The sequence below is a fragment of the Phodopus roborovskii genome, unplaced genomic scaffold (genome assembly GCF_943737965.1).
Source record: "Phodopus roborovskii unplaced genomic scaffold, PHOROB, whole genome shotgun sequence".
Classification (NCBI taxonomy): domain Eukaryota; kingdom Metazoa; phylum Chordata; class Mammalia; order Rodentia; family Cricetidae; genus Phodopus; species Phodopus roborovskii.
In genome coordinates, this window is record NW_026126434.1 from 24,655,684 (window position 1) to 24,667,193 (window position 11,510).

The window sequence follows — 11,510 nt, forward strand, 5'->3', positions numbered from 1 at the left end:
GCCCAGACTTCCCTCAGTGATGGACTGCTAAGCTGTAAGATGAAATAGATCCTTTCCTCCCTAAATTGCTTTGGTCATGGAGTCTTATCATAGCAATAGAAACGTTGAGACACTTCTACTCCAGGGAGGAATCCCAACCCACACTCACATAATCAACCCTAGTTAAATGGGCCACACACAAAAACACACCTAAGTAGGAGGGGGATTTGATGAGAAGTGGTTCAGTGGGAGAGGGGGACTAGAGTGGGTAATGGGGGTATGTGCTCAAAGTACATTATATAAACAAATAAGACCATCGTGGACTAATAAGGATTGGGAAAAACAGATAGGCTGAATAGATGTTTATTCAAGGAGAAATAACTTACAACATAAACAGATGAACTCCAGCAGGTTCCTGGTCCCAGGGATGCCTCCAAATGCTCTCTGTCCCTGTCCAGCAAGCAAGGGAGCACTCCACTGGGGATGGGGGGAGGCCCTTCCTGGGGGGGTGTCCTTCCCCAGACCTAGTTCCTCCAGGTCATGTCCACCCCTGTCCCCACCGCCAGTGGGCGTGGTCAGTGCCACAGGTGCAGATAGAGTGAATATCTCACTTCGTAAGACTGAAAAAATAAGTTCCACAAAGTGATCAGAAAACCGTTGCTGAATCACAAAGCCTCATGCTGGTCACAAAGCCAACAGAGGATCACAGTATCATTTGGTGAGTTTTCTATTTGAACTAATTCTGAAAGGCGTGGGCGTAGGAACATGATGATCAGTGACAGATGCTCTGAGCCTGATGTGCTATAGGTTAAATGGGGACAAGACTCAAATAAAACCCCAGCATGGGCCCTAAGCAAACTTGTGAAAGGCAGGCAAAGAAAACCCAAGATAACACCTCGGCAGACTTGTCACCTAAGGTCCCTCCCGTGGCCTCTAATGAGGGACAAGAGTTGATCTTGGCTATCATTGTAGTCAATCTCCTGTCCCACATACTGTGCCTAGTACTGAGAACCATGGCATTCATAGCAGCCTCTGAATTTCCATGAAGGACAGGGGTTACTCAGCTAACATGAGCCTCTCAGCAGCTACATTGCTCAGTCTGCTGTGGCTACCAAAGGCTCTGCTGCCCCCTTGAATGAGGTAGCACGTCTATATCCCATTTGCAGGGAAGCTGAGGCAGGAGGGTTGAGCTGGAGGCCAGTCTGGACATTCTCTCTATGTACACACACTATAATACAGCAGTTATGAATCAGTGTAACTCCTATCTCTTTTATACTCATGTGTATGCTTAATTTTTTGCAACATAGTAGTTACAGTTGGTGTAATTCCTATCCCATCTCCTGTTTCTATCTCCCCCCCCCCTCACACACACACACATGAATTTTTCTTTTGTGATGTAATAATCACAACTAGTATAACTCCGACCCCCAGTTTATCCAGGCTGTGGCTCAGATCTAGAAGTCACCACTACATTTTACCAACATCCCACTGCCCACCAGTGCAAGGCTGAGTGGGCCTGCAGGCACTTTGCTTCTCTCATATTATGCATCTCTTTGGCTGGTTGTAGACTTGCAATTAAAGAGGGATGTCATACACAGCCAGCCCTTCCTAGTAGACAACATCCCTCGGGCCTTGTTAGGGATGATGCAGTTTATTGTCTTAAGGAGCCGCAGATTCTAATCTGGAAGAACTGTGAACATTTCACTGTGGCCCCTGGATCAGGATGCCACTGAATGATAGGCTCTACAGAAATAATCAGTGTTCCTGATTCATTCTCTGGAAGCTGTGAGGGATAATAACACACTTCACTTCACTTTGGAACTCTTTATTCTCATGGGCAATGAATTCATGGGACCACAATGAGCTGAGCTCAGTGCCGAGGTGACTCTCGTCCTGAAGAGGGCTGCGGCATCCTGAACTTGGAGAGGTCCAGGTTCAGGTCTAAGAAGGTATATATGTTGTAGTCATGATGCTGCAGGTTCTTGTAGGTGGTGGTGTCCGTCGGCTCTGGGGCCAGCATGTGCTCTGTAGGGGAAAGTGAAATGATAGCTGTCAGACATCCATCCATCTGAGCACTCAGGAAGCGGAAGTCTCCACAACTCCAATCTGATGTGTGAGTAGTCTACCTAGCAGAGATTTCCATGTCTTCAAAAACCAATTAAGAAATCACCTGAAAATGTATGCTGTAATTTGTTGTCTTGCCCATTAAGTGTGATCACAAAGCACAGGGAGGCAATGCTGTCACCCTAAGACACCCACCTCTACCCCTGCCACAGAAACTTTCCCTGAGATTGTATCACAGGCCTGCCAGGAGACAGGACGACTCTCTGCTTTGTCTTGATGGCAATGTTGAGATGGCAATGTCCTAACATCTACAAGAGGAGACAGGGCTGCTTCATTTCTGATACTAGATACTAGTATCTCACCTTACTTTTCTGCATTTCTGGGTCCTGAACTCTACAAATTTGGCAGGACCTGGAATTATGGACAGACTTCCAAATCATGTAAAAATACACAGGAGAAAAATCATGTGATTTCTTCACATCACAACTATTTGTTATGGAAATAGCCATCACAGATCTGAGAAAAATCTGAGTGTTACAGTAATGATAAAATGAACACGGGAATCAGGGAGGAGGGTACAGTTTTGCTGTTTTAACTTTTGGGGGAAAATCGTTGCTGTCTTCATAGATTCATAGACAGAAACAAATACATGTAGCCTTTTTTCTTAAATGGGAAAATTAAATCTATATACCTAAACACTTGATAAACTTAAAATTCAAAGTGTGGGACTGAAGCAAAAGGACATGGCTCTTCTGCAGCATGAATGCAACAAAACAGGAGACAAGACAAAGCTAGCGAGGGCCATAGGGCAAGGCCTGGCTAAGACTTCCCAATGCTCTACAATCAAGTCAGTAGAGCTGTCTCAGTTTCTAGTGACACTGCACAAAAAACAAACACCCGACAACTTAAATACTTATGTCTCTGTTCCAAATCCAAAAGCTGATTCTCATTATTTAATTCAGGGGGAGGGGGACAAGAGGGAAGGAAGGAAGGAAGGGATGTCTTATAGAGCTGGCCTCTTCTCTACCTCGTCGAGCTGAAGGTCTTCAGTGTGGTGAAGGCATACCTTCAAATCCGTGGATTACGTAGTTATTATAGGGGAGGCAACAACAGACTGAGCTTGGGGGGGATTATAAACTATCAAAGCAGCCCACTCAAAGCAAGGAGCTTTGGGAAAGGCCCACTTTGTGAGCTTTAGCTACCAGCAAAAAAGGTTTGGCTGGGTGTTGCGGGTAGCAAGTTTCTTTCTGCAGTGTTGGAAACTGAACCTAGGCCCCACACTAAGCTATATCAGCAGCTCTGTGAGTTGTTCCCTCCAGAAACAACCTAGAAATCCTCAGTCCTGCATTTTCATCCTGGGTTTGAGAAACTCTTCTCCAGTTGAGATCAAATCTGAAAACTGCAACAGTATGAGAAAGGCAGGTTCCGAGGTCTCAGGAAGTCTGGCAAGCACTGGTTCCTGGCACATTATTGAAGAAAGGGAGACAGAAAAGGAAGAGCACATAAATGCTGTCAGCATCCTAGAAGAGCAATAGTTAGTGCACCAGGTGATACAGATTAGGTAAGGGCAGGCTCGGAATGACATGCAGGTGCAGGAAGAAGGCCTTGTTAGCGATGCTCCATCTTAAGAAACTCTCCAGAACTGCAGATTCTAAAATCAAAGAATTCCTGTTTCTCAATGAGCTGCCCAGAGGATGTCATACATGTGCAAGACCACGCAGTATGTCAGGAGTATAGCCCCTCTTGAAAAGCTCCTCATTAGCAACTCACTGTAGAAGGTTAAGCAGCCCATTGTGTTGTAGCTGTGAAAGACCATGGGTGCAGGCCATGGGTGCCTAACCTGCTAACACTTGCTTCAGTTCACTATGCACAAAGTGGCTAAGGTGCCTCTCTAGTCGGGTACACCCGAGGGCTATTACCACCACTTGTGACTGTTGCTCCTGACCCATGAAAGCTCCACAGGAGACTGATTTCCACTCAGCAGGATGTTGGGCAAGTTCATGAACTATGTGCTTGGACACCCTCTAAGGCTAAGTGTGGTGATGCTAGACTACCAGTTTCCATAAATTACACCGTCTAAGAAATAGTTAAACAAGGTCAAGTGGTTCGCATGTGCATCCAGCATCTGGGAGTCAGACAGGAGAATCAGGAGCATGATGTCAGCTATTGAGCAAGTTTGAAATCACCCTGAGCTACATGAGACTCTTAAAAAAAAAAAAAAAAAGATACTCCTTTCTAAACACACAGAAACTGGGGGTGGGGTGTCTTTAGAATCTATACACCTTAAAGGACAAGGAGGGTCTGAACCAAGACAAGGTGTACCCTGTGTGTCTTCTGGGGCTTCCTGGGGTGGGCCTGCATCAGTGGGCGGGGCTTCATCAACTGCGGCCTGGAGCCTCCCCTCCGGCTGTGCTCCCTCTTCAAGGGTATCTTTCTTCTCAACAGGAACTGTCTTCGAATATCTCACTAGTTTCTGATCTTCCGAGGTCTCCTCCTTGGCCTCTGAGCATCCTTCTGGCACCTGCTTCTCTAGGCTTTCTTTTCCAATCAGGACCTGGGGAGAAGTTGCTTTCCATTCGGGCTCTGGCTCTTTTGGTCCCAATTGTCTGGCTTGGGCCTGGGGTGTGGCGGCTGGCAGCTGTTCTCCTGAACAGGTCTTCTGTGTTTTCATTGTGGGTGCTGAGTTACCAGCAAGCCGTGCAGATGACCTGGCCTTTGTGTCTACAGGTAAGACTCCTTCAGCTTCAAACGGCTTTGGGCTTTCCTTTCTTGTCTTACTCAGCCTTGGTTTCCTCTGTGGGTGCTCTTCCTTTGAGTTTGTCTCCAAAATCTCACTGGACTGTGATCTGGATGTCATGGGCTTGGATCTGGTTTCTTTGCTCTCCTCTACAGGCTTGGTGACAGTCCCTTTCTTCTTTGGCTGCTGGGACTGCTCTGGGTAGGTGACATCTGTGAGCGGCTTTTGTGCCTTGGCTTTCTCTTTTGCAGGTACTGTGATTTTAGGGACTCTGGGACTGGAGGCCTCTGGTTTGTAAAACCCTGCCTTGCCTTTGCTCGACACTTGGGGATCAATGTTTGAGTCATGTCCCTCCCCTTCAGAGTCTGAATCTGAGGATCCGGAAGAGGAAGATGAGGATGAACCATCTGTCACCTTCTGCGAATGCTGCTGAGCCTTTGATACATAACCCTGTACTTGGGGTGGAGATGGAACTTTCTGAGGAAACTCTACCAAAGTCTTTCTTGACAAACGCTTCTGAAGCCCTTCATCTGTGAGCGGCAGGCTGCCACCAGGGTGTGGGCCGGCTACAGCCCCACCCGTGTTCTCCACTGATGGGTAAGAACTGCGTGGAGATGTGCTTTTGGACAGTGCCGCTGCTGTGTGGGTGGTTAGGAGCTTGCCCCTCTCTGCTCCCACCACATCTGGGAAACGGCATAAAGAGGAATATTTATTATTTAATCAACAACTCAAAGCCACAGACATTGCATTACATACCAGTGTGTTATAATGTTGTCCAGGTAATTGACCCAAGGGAGGTTCCAGGAACCTCCCCACGTGCCTGGGTAGTAGCAGGAGTGGGCAGACTTGCCTCTGACCAAAACCCCTAAGGAGGAAGGGCTTTCTCACCAGCAACAGCCACAAACCGATTCCATTTCTCACACTCATGGCTTCCCAGATGATAATTAATCTTAAAATGATCTCACTCAAATTTAAGTCAGTTAAACTCTAATGTAAGTATTTTCTGTTGACTATACAAGTTTTCCAAAGGTATAATTTCTTGAATCGCTATGGCCACTCAGGTATGTGGTGCTTTTCTAATATTAAAAAGTTCAGTTTGACCGAGAGTCTGTTTGGAGTGTGGGTAAGTGCACCCCTGTGAGTAGGGGTGTGGGGAAGGGAGTGGCAACAGCTTTTCAAGTAAAGTGGCCTAAAAAGGAAGAAAAGTCCTCAAAATCCCACGGCCACTTGGGGATTTCCTCAGCCAAGAAAACAAGTGTTGCAAAGCCAGAAAGTCTAAAATAATTTAATGCCATACCTATCACTGGAGATAGACGTTACACTACAGAAAAGCAGGACAAATTCTAACAGAAAAAAAAAAAAAAAGCCCTTACGTTTCATAGTCATTTATGAAAGACCAAACAACACAAACAAAGCCACATCAATTAGAGCTAATTTTATTCAGTCTGCTCAAGTGTCAGTCTTACTAACCACGGGGATCAGAAGAAAAGCACAGGACAAGCTATTAATATAGGAAATTACCCTCCACACCTGAATGGAGCCAAACATTCTCCAGATGAACAGATCTACCAACTTCTTAAGACAAGGCTACATCTAGGCTAAAACTGCCTGCTTCTTCCGCTGTGGTAGAACCAGGACTCCCTTACACATCTTATCATGGTGGAAAGTTAAGTCTCTAAGCCAGAGAAAGTGTTACAGGGCTTGTGAAAGGAAACGACCAGAACCAGAGCAGTGGGTGACAGTTGAAACCAGGCCTGTTCACACACAGCCTATGTCTGTCCTGGCCCTGGCCACCTAGAGTAGGGACTGACAGCATGTCCCCACAGCTCCAGGCCATGCTTTCAGCAGAGCATGCAAGCACATACTTGCTCTCTCCCAGCTTCCACAGCACAGCTCAGAATCCTCAACAGCCACATGGATGATTTCCTGGCCTCTAGGCCAGATAGCCCACTCACCTACACCACTGGTGTTTTTCTGAGCTTGCCTCTTGCAAACAGGAAATGACCTTAGGGCTCAACTGGCACAGTGCTAGCTCAACATGCATTGCAATAAAGCAGGGGTGCTGTTACACCACTGTGATCCTAAGATTCTGCAGATAGAGGCAGGAGGGTCATAAGTTCAAGTTCACCCTCAGCTACAAAGCAAGCTTGAAGCGAGCCTGGTATACATAAGGCTCTGTCTCAAAATTTAAAAAAAAAAAAAATTTTTTAAAAAATAAAGCTCTCAAGTGGCTATTTTTGAATAGAAAACTTCCAAAATGCATTGAGGACTTGGGGATTTTGTTTTTATGCTCTTGATTGGACCCAGGGGTTCAGGCACACTAGGCAAACTGCCACTGAGCAATGCTCTCCTTAGCCCTTGGGGATTTTGAAAATTGTAATGAGTTATAAAAGTACATTATTGGGACTGAGGTGTAGCGCAGTGATACAACATGTGCTAGGCACACGCAAGGCCCTGTATTCAATCCACAGCCTCATACCCCCCGCCCAGGCCTGCCAGACCTCATCTTTGAGCCTCAGATGGAAGCCTGCCATATGGACCTACTGTTGCCACCACTAACCGTTATCCATCCACATTCACCAGTGCAGTAGATCACAGAAGGTGAAGGTGATGGTGACGTCTGAGAGGCACACTTGGTGTGTAGGCACAGGATGTGGCACTCTCTCATGGCATTCTAGCTAGGGACTGGCTTTCCTCAATGCCCCCAGGCTCCTCTCAGAGCACAGAAGGGGACATGCAAGGGGCTGCTAGTTCTACAGAGACCAAAGCAGCCTACACACAGCCAGGTCTACAAATACTAACAGCGCCAACCAGTTCTCCCTGTTGCCATTCCATCTCCTCCAAAGACCCAAGTCAAGTTTCTGGATTTCTTTTCTGTTTGGCTGAAAATGGAGAACACAATCTTCAAGCTTTCAGTCAAAGAAAAGATGGCTACTGTGCATTAGCAGGCCTGGAAAGACGGCCCAGCAGTTAAGAGCACCTATTTATTGTTCTTGCAGAGAATCCAGTTCAGTTCACTGTGCCCATGTTGGGTGGCTCACAACAGCTGGTAACTCCAGCTCCAGGGGAGTCAGTGCCCACTTCTGCCCTCTGGGGTGCTGCACTCACACACACACATCCACATAAAAAATGAGTGTGTATATAAATAATAAAATGAATTAGCTACCCTAAAATGCTCCTATGTAGTATCAATTGTTTATAAAATTAAACCAGGCAACAAGGCACACTTTACAAAGGTACTTTAAATATGGCTGGTAGAGTGAAGTCACCCAGATTTCGTAGGCTTAGGATTGTGTATGTGTAAAAACTTTAAAAAAAAAAAAAAAAAAAAAAAAAAAAAAAGGATGCAGGAGAATCCAGATTTTTCCCCCCAAAGTAACACAGTACAATGACTGGAATATAGACAGTAGCCAGAATGTCAAAGTATAAAGCAGACCTCACTGGTGCACTGACAGACAGACACAGACATACACACACACACCCCACATCTCCATCAATCCCACAGCACCCAGGGAGGTGGCAAAGCTGTAGGCTCAGATGGCTGTAGGGCCAGCAACAGGAGCTCCATGGGAATCCAAGGCCAAGTCTCTCTTACCAGGCCGACAACACTTCTACTTACAAAGATACTTATTCTTACATAGAGGATTCTTAGGTCCTAAAACTCATTTAGTCTAAATCAAATATCTAAAAGGTAGGGTTACAGACATAACTAAAACTCCACCACAGAAGAGAACATATTATTGAAATCCAAGTCGCTCACCAGTAAGTGGTCATAAGCATTCCAGGCTATGCAAAGCCCTGGGTTGAAATCTACAGCATGCAAAAATAAAAGACCATGCCACATGCGGTCCATGACTTAACGGACATTCTTGTTACAGACATTTCTTAGGTATATTAGGATTCTATGTTTTGTTGTTTTAAATAGCCCTCATGTTTAAGATTTTTATTTTTCAATGTATCCAAGTGGAAAAAGTCTACAGTATTTTAAAACCAGGCAGGTTTTAATGGTGTCCTGGAATTCAGGCCAGGACAACTTTTGCCACATGTCTGGGAGCTGTGCAGCCAATGGAGATTTGGGGGAATGGGTGTGTGTGGAGATCATGAAAGACAATGGGCAGGCTCTCTCTAAAAGCACAAACATTTAACACCTACTGATGGTCAGTACAAAGGAATCTGTATTGTTTCACATATGTAAGTCAAGGAAATGCTGTTTTAGTGGAACTAAGACCAAACTCAATTAGCACTCCACACACAGTCCCATACTAAGATGGAAGATTTGCCAAAAGGCAATTCTGCATAGACCTTCAAGGGTTGATCAGGGCTCCATGAACTAAGAAACTAAATTTAATGGTTCTAGTTCGTGATCCATCATCAAAAATGGGCAAGGCTTAGGAAATAAAATTATTTTCAGAAGAGAAGCATTTAATATGTACCACACTTCCTGCTTGCCTGGTGTGAGGTTATTCCACACTGGCATTCAGAGAGAGGAAAAGGTTAAAACTTGTGACAGAAATTAAAACGAATAAAGAGCTGGAAACCGACCAGGCACCAACTGAATGCAGCACAGCAGAAAGGGTGACCCCTAATTCCCTCCCTGAGGTCCTGATCATGTCCCCCAGATGGCGATAGGCATAGGAGAAAAACCTCACTAGTCTTGGGAAGACATGGAAAGCCAGAAACTAGGGAAAGGAAAATAGGGCAGGATCCCACTACTTCACCCAAGCATGGAGCCCGGAGAGGCCCCCGCTCTCCCTGCTGAGCTGTTTTCAGGAAGTACCACGGTCCACCTGGAGCAGTAGTTCACAACATGTGGGTCATGACCCCTTTGGGGGGGGTTGAATGATCCTTTCACAGGGCCACCTGAGACCATTGGAAAACACAGATATTTTTACATTAGAATCATAACTGCAGCAAAATTACAGTTATGAAGTATAACAAAAATAATTTTATGGGCTGGAGGGATGGCTCAATGGTTAAGAGCACTGACTGCTCTTTCAGAGGACCCGGGTTCAATTCCCAACACTCACATGGTAGCTCACAACTATGTATAATTTCAGTTCCAGGGAACTCAACACCCATGGCAAAACACCAATGCACATAAAATAAAAAATAGATAATTTTATGATCGTCGGAACTGTATTAAAGGGTCGAAGCATTAGGAAAGTTGAGAACCACCGATCTAATGCAAGACTTTGATAGCACTGATGCGATGCTGATCTTATATCCGATTATAATATGGACACTGGGAAGGTTAAGAGCCTTAGATTATACAGCTGGTCAAATTCATTTCATGCTAATGACTTTGCATTCTTTGCCCCTCCAAGACCATCTTTAAAATCTCACCTTTTGGCTCACTTTGCTTCTTGGGATTTGGCTGTATTCCCTTTTCACTCTTCCCTGACTCTGTAGAGAGGAGCACGGAAGAAGACAGTTCTCGGAACACCCTTGCCTCCAAGAACACAGCCTGGGGAGAGTCAACAGGAAGGATACTCACCTTGATGGCAGCCAGTATAATGTGAGTGCTAATATATTAATATTCGTGTGGCACATTTATCACAATGTCCATATCATATGGGAAATATGAAAAGCACAAAAAGAAAAAAAGCTGCAAGAAAAATAAGCCCAAGTTCCAGGGAAACCACCATTAGCATCTAGGTAAAGGAAAATATCTTCGTTTCCCTATTCTCTGCAAAAATTTCCCAAAATGGGAACTTGGAAACTTTTTATTAAAAAAATACTTTGTGAGCTTCTTTATACAAAGCTTCAGGGCATCTTGGTGAAGAGCCTGATCCAGCAGAAACCAGGGGGTAGGAGGTGGATGACAGGCAGGTGCTGCTGGGAGAAGCCCTTGTTGCCACTTGTCCTGCAAAGTCCCGGTCGGGCAGCTGACATCGAGGAGAGGAAGGAGGTGCTGGCCTCTGGCCTCACCTAGATGGTAGCTGCAACCCTCCTTCGCTGCTAGGATCCTGGACTCAAGGCCCAGCTGGCCCTCAGCCCAGTGCAGACTCCTGGGTCCTAAACTAAAACACTGTTTCTTTTTGCAAAATTATCTCCCTACACTTAGTAACACTATCTGCTAGTAAATACAATGTAAATAATTGCTTCAGAAACGTTACAATGTAAATGGGAAGATTCTTACTATAATTTCCCAGGCAACCACTAAGGCATGTACTAGATCCTAGGATGCTTCACGACGGGCCCAGAAAACTACGGGAAAACGTCTATTTATATTTGATTCTCCGCGTGTGTTCACATTATGTGTATCGTTACACGCTGGAAAGATATCGCTGGGAACAAGATACCTGAAGAAGTAAATAAATAGCGCCCATCTGATGACGGGAACCCTGTCACTTGTATTTTATTTTGCTGTGAGCACTTCCTGCTTTGGGGCTGGTTCAGTGGCAGCACTTGACATGCAGGGCCCTGTGTTCCATCCCCAGAGCCCAAACCAACAAACCCCAACAATGCTTTTGCAGAGAAAGCCAGGTTTAGTTTTTAAAACAGCCAAAGAGTCTCAGCTTTGCTGTTGCACAAAAAGACCTTCTCTCTGGGTCAGGTGAGCACAGGCCCTGGAACCCCTCACCGTGACACCAAGCCCACGGGTACAGCTACGGGCTGGGGAGGTTGCGCCCGTTCGCCCTTTACCTTCAGCTCCCGGATTCGTCCTCCCCGAAGCAGGAAAGGGACCGCCATGGTACAGACGCCACTCGCCGAGGTCGCGCCTAGGTGC

The 11,510-nt window shown here is 45.7% G+C and overlaps 1 protein-coding gene across 1 annotated transcript; it reads right to left on the reverse strand.

Moving 5' to 3' along the window:
* Positions 1 to 1,788: 1,788 nt before the first annotated feature.
* On the reverse strand, positions 1,789 to 11,510 carry Ndufv3 (NADH:ubiquinone oxidoreductase subunit V3). The gene is made up of 4 exons (XM_051187046.1): positions 11,426 to 11,510; positions 10,124 to 10,244; positions 4,366 to 5,463; positions 1,789 to 2,004 (listed from the first exon to the last, which is right to left on the reverse strand). Exons 1-4 carry the CDS (start codon positions 11,471 to 11,473, stop codon positions 1,850 to 1,852), a joined length of 1,422 nt encoding a protein of 473 aa, XP_051043003.1. The 5' UTR covers positions 11,474 to 11,510; the 3' UTR covers positions 1,789 to 1,849.